This window comes from Nansenia antarctica (genome assembly GCF_963989245.1).
Source record: "Nansenia antarctica genome assembly, chromosome: 18".
NCBI classification, from domain to species: Eukaryota; Metazoa; Chordata; class Actinopteri; order Argentiniformes; family Microstomatidae; genus Nansenia; species Nansenia antarctica.
Genome location: NC_137691.1, coordinates 3,190,852 through 3,203,351, shown reverse-complemented (window position 1 = coordinate 3,203,351; position 12,500 = coordinate 3,190,852). Strand labels below are relative to the sequence as shown.

Below are 12,500 nucleotides of genomic sequence, written 5' to 3'. Positions count from 1 at the left end.
CACCTCCCCTCCCCCTGTCCTCCCCTTGCCCTCCCCTCCCCCTGTCGTCCTGTCCTCCTCTCTTCCTCTCCTCCTCCCCCTGCCTCCTGTCCCTAATGTCTGTTTATTACTCTACAGTTTGTCTCCAGTCTCCAGCACGCGCGCACACACACACACACACACACACACACACACACACACACACACACAAGCACGTGCAATGTTAGCTGTCTTCCTCAGGAATCAATAACCAATCAAAGCATTCATTGCCTTTATAGTTCCCCTAATACATCAACTATTCACTGCCACCAACACACACACACACACACACACACACACACACACACTTCTCTCCCCTTCTGCCTCGCACGCACGCACACACACACACACACACACCTCTCTCCCCTTCTGTCTCGCACGCACGAACACACACACACACACACACACACACACACACACACACACCTCAGGTTACATCTCATGTCAGTTAATGCCAGCTCAGTGCGTGCCAGCCCAGTCACAGAGCTGTGTGTGTGTGTGTGTGTGTGTGTGTGTGAGGGGGGAGAGTTGATAGTGTGATGTGTGTTGATTAGGCATGACAATGAGCTGCTGCCTGTTAAAATAAGCCCTGTGTGTGTGTGTGTGTGTGTGTGTGTGTGTGTGTGTGTGTGTGTGTGTGTGTGCGTGTGCGCGTCTGTCTGTCTGTGTGTGTGTGTGTGTGTGCGTGTGTGTGTGTGTGTGCGCGCGCGTGTGTGTGCGTGTGTCTCTTACTGTTGGCATCTGTGTCGTCGCTCTTGGGAGGGGCGTGTCCTGTGTAACCCACGGCGATCCTGATCATCCGCTCTGGATTCCTTATCCTCTTCAGTCCTTCAGGAGGAGAGAGGGAAGGAGGGAGGAGGAGAGGAGGTGAGCAAGAGAGAGAGAACATGGAGACAGGGAGAGAGAGAGAGACAGAGAGAGAGAGATGGGGGGGTGAGAGACAGAGAGAGAGAGAGAGAGAGAGAGAGAGAGAGAGAGAGAGAGACACACACAGAGAGAGACACACACACACACACAGAAAGAGACAGAGAGTGAGAGGGAGAGAGAGAGAGAGGGAGAGAGAGAGAGACACACAGAGAGAGACACACACACACACACACAGAAAGAGACAGAGAGTGAGAGGGAGAGAGAGAGGGAGAGAGAGAGAGAGAGAGAGACACACACACACACACAGAAAGAGACAGAGAGTGAGAGGATAAGAGAGAGAGACAGGGACACAGAGAGAGACACACACACAGAAAGAGACAGAGAGAGACAGAGAGAGAGAGAGAGAGAGAGAGAGAGAGAGACAGGGACACAGAGAGACACACACACAGAGAGAGACAGAGAGAGAGAGAGAGGATGAGGAGGGTGAAAGAGAGAGAGAGAGAGAGGCAGGGACACAGCTGTTACAGGGGGATGTTACTCCCAGACACACGCTGACCTCCAGCAGCCTTCCAGTGACATCTGACTACAGCTGATGATGTCATAGCCCCCACATTAGCACCGCCCCCTCTGGGACCCTGGATAACGACCGCCGTTGATTGACAGCTACACGTCACCGTTGCCATACAATGACTAATAGGCCCCCCCTCCCCTCCCTCCCTCCCCCACCCTCCCCCACACACCCACACACCCACCCATAGAATTAGAAGTCATTCTTATTCTGCGTGGAGCATTGATTGGCTGGCTCCTGTGTGACAGCCAGGTAGCTAGCTAGCTTCGGTTTTGGTCTTCAATAGCTCCCTGTTTCCCTGACCACTGTTGCTATGATACAGGCCAGTTACAGTGGAGGTGTTTCTCAGTGATGATGACCAGCGTGTAAAGGCAGCGGGAGCCTGGGGAGAGCGTTTTATAGTACAGCGTTTATCTGAGTTGATCTGTGTTTATATCTCCTGTGTTGGTCAGTAGGATGTGGTTAACAGAGAGGGGGGGGGCTAACAGAGAGAAGCTATCTGTCATCTGCCCATGCACACACACACGCGCAGGCACACATGCTCAAACGCACACACAGACACGCACGCACACACACGCACCCAACCCCCCTGCACACACACACACACTCTGTCCCACCCCCCCACCCCACCCCCTCCCATGAGCTTACAGTGACATGGAAGCAGACGCGTAACTGTGTGTGTGCGTTTGTGTGTCTGTCTGTGTGTGTGTGTCTGTGTGTGTGTCTGTCTGTGTGTAGGTTTGTCCGTGTCCGTGCGTGCCTGTGTGTCTGTGTGTGTGTTTGTGTCCGTGTGTCTGTGTGTGTGTGTGTGTGTGTGTGTGTGTATGTGTGTGTGTGTATGTATGCGTCCAACTGTGTGTGTGTGTGTGTGTGTCTGTGTGTGTGTGTGTCTGTGTGTGTGTGTGTGTGTGTCTGTGTGTGTGTGTGTGTGTGTGTGTGTGTGTGTGAGAAACAAGGGGGTACAGTAGTTTGTGTTTATCTGAGGCCATTTGCCTACAGGCCTTCTCTCTGATACCCCGCTGTATCTTCCCTACGCTACGGGATACTCAACCCACGGCCTCCACATAGCCACAGGCTACCTGTCTCTGTGTGTGTGTGTGTGTGTGTGTGTGTGTGTGTGTGTGTGTGTGTGTGTGTGTGTGTGTGGTTGTGTGTGGGTGTGTGATTGTTCTTTGGTCTGTCTATCTGTCTGTCTTAGCGGGCACGGAACCAAAACAAAGCAGGATGAATGTGTTCAAGCCACATTTGTTAGCTTCGATCGCTTCTGTAACTCAGCTCAACAGCACCCCCTAGCGGCCGTGTGGTTCCACGAACTCTCTCAAGCCTCTCTGAAACCATTTCATTCATTCATTCATTCATTCATTCAACGGTGTTTTTGTTTTTTGTGAACATTTGTTTCTCAATGAATGAATCAATGTCATTTTTCATTAGTACACATTTTAAATCACAGAAAGCTCAACGCGAATGCCAACAGTGTGCCATTACCAATAAGTGTAGCATTACCGATAGGCCTTTTGATTGTTGACATCGTAGCATCCCGAACAGCCATAGGAACCACTTATCATCCGCTAAGACAGCACACTACCGTGCCTGGTGCCTCCCTTTGCCAAAAAACAGTCCAGACCTCCTCGCTGTATTTACATAGAGCCTTACAAGGATCTAACAAACTCACATATCCCCCAATCAATATCCAGATTCAGATACGTTTAATGCAGAATTGAGATATAAAATGTCATGCTGTACTGAGCAAACATCGGAGGGGGTCTACTGTGATGTCACTCTCCTTCTGTCTGCAGAAGGTGGAGTGCAGGACTTGAGGCCCTGGAGCTCATGTGACCTCCAGCATAGGGCCACGGGCCTAGTCAGCACCCATGGAAGGTGTGTTGTCTGTCTCTGGGCTGTGTGTCTAGCTGAACACCTCTGGCATTGCCCATAATAACCTTCCCTGTCACAGTTCTATGGACACAGCCGCTCTCCGTCCTATAGGGACAGACAGCTCAATTAGAGCTGGAGTGCGGTCGCACAGTGATCGTCACACATCACAGAAGAATGTACAAGCACAGTCCCCACCTCTGTTGGGTCGATTCCCTGAGACCACAACCACCAGACTAGCTCTGATAATATCACCAAACCATCTATAGACTATAGCTCTAATATCACAAACCATCTATAGACTAGAGAGCCATCATAATGGGCATAGATCAGCTGTGTATGCGCCCACACACACACACACACACACACACACACACACACACACACACACACACACACACACACAGACACAGACACACACACACACACACACACACACACACACACACACACACACTAGGTTAAAAACGCAACATCACATCATTGTGGTGAGATGAGATGCGTGCTTGTCTAGGAATCCCTAAACGGACCATTTCGTTGCTTTTACAGGATTTATTTATTTATTTTCGCCTGGTGTGTGTGTGCGTGTGTGCGTGTGTGTGCGCGCGTGTGTGCGTCCGTGCGCTCGCTCGCACGCGCGTGTGTGTGTGTGTAGCAATGCGTGTACGCGTGCGTCCGTGCGTGTGCGCGCGTGCGCGTGAGCCCGAGAAAGCATCTGAATTCCTCCAGCATCGTAACCCTCTCCTGTCTCTCTCCACATCCTCATCCCCTCTCAGACCCCCAACATACACACGGCACGCACTGACACACACACGCACACACGCACACACGCACACACGCACACACACACACACACACACACACACACGCACACACGCACACACGCACAGGGAAACAGAAAACAACATTCTCACGCATACATACCCAGCCATCACCTTGTCTTGAGACGTCTTAAATTAAGATGTCTTAATTAACCAAAATAAGACATTTTTGTCTGTCAAGTCGTCTATAAGACCTAACCTGAAGACATGCACTCATGCACTCACTTAAGACATGGAGCATAAGAGCCATATTGTCTGTGTCTTGAAGACAACAAGATATAACTCGTGTTTTTTTTCACTCTCGAAAGAAAAAACCCTCTTTTCAGTGCCAGAACCCCGTGTACCGTTGGTCGCTGGTCGCGTCTAAGCATCGCTGCAACCTAAACCTCCGTGTTTCCAGGACAGGAACAGCAGAGGGGGAGAGAGGGAGGGAGGGAGGGAAGGAAAGCCCCCCGCGTCTCTCTCTCTCTCTCTCTCTCTCTCTCTCTCTCCCTCCATCCCTCCATCCCCTCGTCTGGACCCTGAACATCATGCATGCGTCTCTCTCTCCGAGGGTCTTAGAATAAACCTTAGAATAAACAACTCTCTTATTTCTCTCTCTTACCTTCCGGCTTGTTATCGGCAGCCATTTCCCCTCCGCGCGCCTCATCCCTCCTCCTCCTCCTCCTCCTCCTCCTCCTCCTCCTCCTCTGGGGGGGGGGAGGACCAGGCGCGTGCACGGAGGACCAGGCGCGTGCACGGAGGACCAGGCGCGTGCACGGCGAGGACAGCTCAAGGAGCGGGGAGGCGGGGACAGAGAGGGGGGGACGAGCCCGCCGGACGCAGGCAGCGGATTGGTCCGAGGCGTGTTGACTGACAGCTCTGACGCTTCTGTTCCTGTGTGTTGTGTTACCTTACTGTCTCCGCCCCCCCTCCCTTCCCCAGCTCTCTCTCTCTCTCTCTCTCGCCCCCTCTCGCTCTCGCTCTCGCTCTCTCTCTCTCTCTCGCTCCCTCTTTCTCTCTCTCTCTCTCTCTCTCTCTCTCTCTCTCGCTCCCTCTTTCTCTCTCTCTCTCTCTCTCTCTCTCTCTCTGTCTCTCTCTCTCTCTCTCTCTCTCTCTCTCTCTCCCCCCCCTCTCTCTATCTCTCTTTCTCCCTCTATCTCTATCTCTACCCCCCCCCCTCTCTCTCTAGTATTTAGGGACACCTTGACGGTCTTCCACCCCCGTAGACGTGGTGCTGAACGCGGACACGCTCCCCCAGGAGCACCGCTGAAGATCTTACAGCACCGGACCTCAAATAACAAGGTCGTTCTCGCAGACTTGGAACAGAACAGGCTCCACGGCCAGGGCTCAGTCAGTAACCTAAACACGTACCATGCCTGCGCTAGATCTGCTCAGAGATTTGGGCAAAATAGACCCCCCCCCCCATTTTTTAAATTATATATAAATAAATTAAAATAGACCATTAAAAACATGTTTTAAAGTCATCGAATATTTAAGTTTTTCTTGCTGTTTTTTGGTGTACAATTGTAGTGGGAGAGGTGCTGAAGCGCGTGGTGCTGAAAGGACAGCTCCCCGCGCCCAGAGACTCCGTGGTGTGTTACAACCCCGCTTCACCTCATAATAGTAATAATAATAATAATAGTAATAATAATAATAATAATAATAATAATAGTAATAGTAATAATAATAATAATAATAGTAATAATAATAATAATAATAGTAATAATAATAGTAATAATAATAATAGTAATAATAATAATAGTAATAATAATAATAATAATAATAGTAATAATAATAATAATAATAATAACCGTTATTTGTATAGCACTTTTCCTGCAAACGTTGCATCTCAAAGTGCTTTAACATCCACACAGCATAAAAAACAATAATAGAACAATAGTAATCAATAAAACACACAATAGCAATAATATAAACTACATAATAAAACAAGAATAAACGATACAATCCAAGGGGCATAGAACAAAGATAAACAAAATACAAATATACAATATATACAAATCTATTATATATTTTATATTAGCCAATATCGACTAAAAAAAGCAAGCAAGCAAACAAACGAACAATAACACTGTGTTTGTTTCTCCACAGTATTCTGAAACTCTAAGGGCCGGTTTCAGAGACAAGGCTTAAGCCTAGTCCTGGACTAAATCACACTTTCAATGTAAAATCTCCATTGAAGATGTTTTTTAGTCTAGGATTAGGCTTAAGCCTTGTCTGTGAAACCGGCCCTAAGTTTACTAGACGAGTGCAAAACAAATGCAGCTGTAGGCGGGTAAAGTATGGAGGACCAAGTCTGTCAAAATTAACAATAAATATATAGACACATAAATGAATGTATGAACAAATAAATGAATGAATACACACAGTATAACGAAATACATTTCTATATTTATTCTTTTCCACATTCATTCTTTCTTTTCCACATTCATTCTTTCTTTTCCACATTGGTCCTCCATAGTAAAGAGCCTCTAGTCTACTGATGATGAACCCTCCTCCCCCCATCAGATTTCCGATCCGTCAGGAAAGGACGGCTTGTTGCGAGTCTGCCTGGCCACCGGGCGACGCTGTGTTGAGTCTGCCTGGCCACCGGGCGGCGCTGTGTTGAGTCTGCCTGGCCACCGGGCGACGCTGTGTTGAGTCTGCCTGGCCACCGGGCGGCGCTGTGTTGAGTCTGCCTGGCCACCGGGCGACGCTGTGTTGAGTCTGCCTGGCCACCGGGCGGCGCTGTGTTGAGTCTGCCTGGCCACCGGGCGACGCTGTGTTGAGTCTGCCTGGCCACTGGGCGGCGCTGTGTAGAGTCTGCCTGGCCACCGGGCGGCGCTGTGTTGAGTCTGCCTGGCCACTGGGCGGCGCTGTGTTGAGTTACAAAATGTGTTACATACAGTCACTGTCCTTTTTAAACCATTTTGAATGCAGTTGTTGTTGTTGTTGTTAGTTTGTTTTGTATTACTTTAAACAACAACAACAACAACAACAACAACTGCAAATAGCCACTGTGTTGTGTTATTATGTTTAGTTTTAATACACAAGGTTACATATTCAACTGTGAATATAAAGCTTGATTATGTGCATTGGTTGATTTTATATTTGATTGTCTGTGTGTTTTCTGTGTGTTTCTTGGAGATTAGAACATCGATTTTTAAAAAAAATATGTGTGTGATGGTCGGAGGAGGTGAACCTAAGTCAGCCTGGCCACCAGGCGGCGCTGGTGCAAGCCCAGAGGACCACAGAGCGAAGGAGGGGGCGGGGCCATGAAGCAGGGGGGCGGGGCCATGATGGGGGGGGGGGGGGGCACGGCAGACAGACGCGCAAACATGGCGGCGGCCTTAGACGATGAGTTGGAGTTGGATAACGAAGACTATTACTCTCTGCTTAACGTCAGAAAAGAGGTAACCAGGACTGCTCTATATTATTATATCACATCTCCTCTTCTCCCAAACGTGCGGCTCTTAAACGATCGTTTATTCATATCTAATATCTGTTAGAATAAAGCGTCCCGTTAGAGAAACAGCAGCCAATGACATTCATTCATCCCGTCGCTCTGTTGATAACCAGACCACACAGACTGGGATGCTGCGAGTGGCATTAGTGTATATGCATGTTTGTAAAGATTAATAACCGATATTCAGATGATTAAAAGCCCCTGATTGAATAACATTTGCTTGGCACTCCCTGTATGTGTCATCATTCTCTCATTCTGTTTCTGTTTCAATTCAGTTTCTATTAAAGGGCTTTATTTATTGACACCATGGGGAACATACGTTTATTATTGCCAAAGCAAATGTGAAGATAAAAAACGAAAAAAAAGAAAAGAATGTAATGCACTAGTGTAAATGCCTAGTGTTTTATTGTATAGTATAGTAGATAGTGTACATAGCCTTTATTTATGTCAACCAGCTCTTTTCCCTTTTTTATTTCACCCTTGGACCTCTTGTTTTTAGTCTTTTCTCCAAGCACCAGGGGAGCCCCCCCTCCTAAATTTCGTTGTATGGTACCTGTACTGTATTAATGACAATAAAGACCATTCATTCATTCATAAATACATTATTATATTGTAACAGAGCTGTGTGTGTATGTATCGTTCACAGGTAGGCTAGATAAAGATAACTTCAAATAGAAAAGCGTGGACTGGACATTTGCAGTTTAAACATATGAATACAAATAAATGACAACTGTGAAAACGTTATGTACAGAGATCAGCATGGTGCAAATAGTGCAGATACTTATTTACAGTCTTTACGGTGGTTGTGTTGCATTGGACGTCCTTTTACTGTCACAACATCTCTCACACCTGGCTGCTGTGTTTGCACATTGTTGTACTCCACCCAGCAGATATGGCAGTCATTAGTCATGTCTTCAAAATCGTGTTTGTAATCAGAGGGAAGTACGTGTCTCTGATGTCTTTGTACAGCTGGCAGGTGGTTAAAAACGTGCAGCTCTGTTTCCACCTGGTTTATGAATGAATGAATGAATGAATGAATGAATGAATGGTCTTTATTGTCATTAATACAGTACAGGTACCATACAACGACATTTTGGGAGGGGGGTCTCCCCTGGTGCTAGGATTTTTTTTTACTAAAAACAAGAAGGGAAAAGAGCTGGTTTACATAAAGGCTATATACACTATCCACTATACTATACTATACAAATAAAACACTGTGCTGTGCTCTATGCTATGCTATAAATATCCTAACATTTCCTATCTCTGAACCGAGGGTTGTCATATTGCACATAGTATTATTGCACATTCATTTAAAGTGTCGCAGTTTGCAGGTTTGAAATGTTCACAGTTGTGTTTAGTGTGCAGTGGGTGCACAGTCTGTCTGGTCTTGGGGAGCGCAGGTCTGCCTGTGGCGGCCTCTCTCTCTCCATGGCGAGGCTGTGTCCACTGAGTCTGTACATAGTCAAGGATTTCCTTAGTTTTGGGTCTGTCACAGTACTCAGTTATTCTGCTACACAGTACCCAGGCGTTCTGTCACACAGTAGATGCCTCATTGGCCACTCCTGAATGTAGCTGCTATGCGTCTGACTGTCTATCGTCTCAAACGAGGCTTCTACTGTATGTGATATCTATGGTATCCGCAGTGTAAAGTTGTATTTAGTCGCAACAAGGACGGTATTCAAGCGCCCAGGCTATGCCACAACACCTTGTATCCGTTCGCAAACTTTATTTGAGAAAGCTGATAATGTAGCATGTTATCTATTTAAAAATGTCCTCCTCTGTGTGCAGGCCACCCAGGAGGAGCTGAAGGCCTCGTACAGGAGGTTGTGTATGCTCTACCACCCAGACAAGCACAGGGACCCGGTGCTCAAAGGCCAGGCGGAGCAGCTCTTCAACCAGGTGCACCAGGCCTACGAAGGTAAGGTCCCCACACACACACACAGACACGCACACACACACACACACACTCTGCACAGAGATAATGCACACATAGAGAGTCATATATTAATAGTATTATTACTAATATTAATATTATTGTCTGTCTGTCTCTCTCTCTCTCTCTCTCCCTCCCTCCCTCCCTCTCTCTCCTATAGTATTGAGTGATGCCCAGACCAGGGCCATCTATGACATCTTTGGGAAGAAAGGTCTGGAGGTGGAGGGCTGGGAGGTAGGTGTGTTAGTGATGCTGGCCCAGAATAACAATGGGCTCCATGGCTTCACCCATGGCTTGGGTCGGAGTGGGTGTTACCATGGTTACCATGGCTTGGGTTGGAGTGGGTGGGTCATCTAGGGGTATGCTTGGAAAAGGAAGATTGGGTCAGGTAGATAGATTCAAATATGAATTATTTAATGATTCATTCATAGTTGATGATTAGGGTCAGGGGAGTGAGATTTGGGCGACTGTCTTCATCCTTTGGTAGTGTGTGTTACTATAGCTGGTGTGTGTGTGTGTTACTATGGCTGATGTGTGTGTGTGTGTGTGTGTGTGTGTGTGTGTGTGGAGGTGGTGGAGAGGAGGAGGACCCCAGCAGAGATCAGGGAGGAGTACGAGAGGCTGCAGAGAGAGAGGGAGGAGAGGAGGCTGCAACAGAGGACCAACCCTAAGGTACACACACACACACACACACACACACGCGCACACACGCACACACACACACACACACACACACCCACACACACTCCTCGCCCCTCTGAATCCTCAGTATACAGTCTGTTCTTATACCAAAACATGAATCTAACCCTAAACATAAACATAATCTAAACAGTCTCTGCTGTAATTACAACACACTGACTGTCTAACCAGAACGCCTGTACCTAGATACCAAATATCACATGTTTATTTATCTACTACAGATTCGTTGAAATCTCTCTCTCTCTCCCTCCCTCTCCCTCTCCCTCTCCCTCTCCCTCTCCCTCTCCCTCCCTCTCCCTCTCCCTCCCTCTCCCTCTCCCTCCCTCTCCCTCCCCTCCCTCTCCCTCCCTCTCCCCCTCCCTCCTCTCCATCGCTCTCTCTCTCTCTCTCTCCCTCCCTCCCCCCCAGGGGACCATCAGTGTGGGGGTGGACGCCACGGACCTGTTTGACCGTTACGAGGAGGACTTTGAGGAGGCGCCAGGCGGAGGCTTCCCTCACATAGAGATCAACAGGATGCACATCTCCCAGTCTATAGAGGTACACACACACCTGGGTTTCCGTTAACCGATAATTACCGGTCGTTGTCCGGTAAAAGTTGTTGAAGTCCGACAAATTGAAAAGTCGTCGGACATATTGTCCGGTGAAAATAATTCCCTTTGAATACAATTCGCTAAAGTTCACATTCTGATTCCTTCTATTTTAAAAAAGACGAATATATAGGCTATGTATTTCTTTTATTATGATATGATTTGACACCGGCATGATGATGACTCCTAATGTATAGGCCGGCCTATGCGAAACAGCGCACAGGTGCCACATGGGATTGATGCCAGATGGGATTACAGCTTAACCAGTCTATTACCGCTTAAACACAGTAGCCCATTCGGCGGTAACCCATGCCTATCTGGCAACCCTGCCAACCCGTCCACCATAGTAATACGCAAACGTTGCAGCTCAAAGTGCACCATAGCGAGCGATTAAATTAATGGAAAGATGGCAAAACAAAGTAAGCTTAGCAATTATTTCATGAAGCCAAGCAACAATGAGTCTGAGCCTGAGGAGAAGTCTGACTCTGAAGACGTTGGCCAAGATAGCCTGCTTGATTCCTGTCTCCAGTGTGCCTGCAGAGAGAGGATTCTCTCTGCAGAACCGAATTAAAACTGCGGACCGAAGTCGCCTTGGGGAGGGGCAAGGTCACACGGCTAATGCGCATTGCAAGTTGCGGAGAGACGCTTTGATTTCAAATCCGCAGCTGCACGCTTCAATGCTGCCAAAAAGCGACGTAGGCCTAATAAGTAGCTGAATTATATGAGCAGCCATTGTTATTTTCAGAGTTTTTACTCTAGGCTATTTTATTTAAGGCTATCCCCTATCTATCTGAGAAAAGGCATAGGCGATAGGCCTAGGCTGTAACATCGAACGGAAATTAGCCTATACATACGCATTGCAAGTTAATTTAAAGCCTATTTATTTTCAAAGAGTTTTATTCTATTTTATTTTATCTGATAAAAGGCATATGAACGGAAATTAGGCTAGCCGTGTCACGCCAGAAGCCTACATGCTTGCACTGTTACTGTTCAATAAAATGGTATACATCTAGACATTGTGGTATTTCTTTATATACGTATCCCAGACTGCCTATCAATTGTTTCTCAATAAACAGTTATGTTCTCCCCATTGTCATACTCCCGAGCTAAACGAAATGCCTTCCCAACCAGCGAGACCTGGTTATAGAAATGACGTTGTTTTATTGATTTAAAAAAAAGGGTAAAACTGGAAAGAGAAAATAGAAAACTCACATTAATCCCAAACAATTTAACAAACTTCAGTTAACGTAATGTGGAGTCCGTTCATTGATCGATGCTGTCTGTTCAGTTCCCAGTGAGGCTCCCGTTCAGCGCTGGACCCGTTCAGCGCTGGATTTGACGCATGGCATAGCGCGCATGCGTCAAATCATGTTATATTATTATATATTATATAGCTCGCATCTAATCGTATCGGATGAGAAATAGACATTAAATGGCATATATAGGCCGCTACACAACAGTAATCACCGCGACAAACAGCTATATTAGATTTGGAAGAAAAAAATATGATTTAAAAAAAAAATGTTTTATTATATTTTAATATGATGACCGGAATATATCACGTTTGTCCGGTAAATTGAATTCTTACCGGACACGATGTCCGACGGCAAATTTTTCTAACGGAAACCCTGACACACACACACACACACACACACACACACACACACATCTCCCAGTCTATAGAGGTACA

The 12,500-nt window shown here is 47.0% G+C and overlaps 2 protein-coding genes across 2 annotated transcripts in view; one reads left to right on the top strand and one right to left on the bottom strand.

The window, feature by feature from the left end:
• camta1b (calmodulin binding transcription activator 1b) overlaps positions 1–7,465 on the bottom strand; it is a gene marked incomplete at both ends in the record, with an annotated part of 62,202 nt that extends 54,737 nt beyond the window's left edge. Inside the window, 4 exon segments of the mRNA XM_080548499.1 lie at positions 751–846; positions 4,751–4,916; positions 6,679–7,001; positions 7,456–7,465. Coding sequence (XP_080404625.1) covers positions 751–846; positions 4,751–4,916; positions 6,679–7,001; positions 7,456–7,465 — 595 coding nt within the window.
• Positions 7,464–12,500, top strand: part of dnajc11b (DnaJ (Hsp40) homolog, subfamily C, member 11b) — a gene marked incomplete at both ends in the record, with an annotated part of 13,476 nt that continues 8,439 nt past the window's right edge. The window contains 5 exons of the mRNA XM_080548401.1: positions 7,464–7,538; positions 9,380–9,509; positions 9,685–9,758; positions 10,095–10,196; positions 10,632–10,760. Of these exons, the coding sequence (XP_080404527.1) occupies positions 7,464–7,538; positions 9,380–9,509; positions 9,685–9,758; positions 10,095–10,196; positions 10,632–10,760 (510 nt within the window). The remainder of the gene's footprint in view (positions 7,539–9,379; positions 9,510–9,684; positions 9,759–10,094; positions 10,197–10,631; positions 10,761–12,500) is intronic.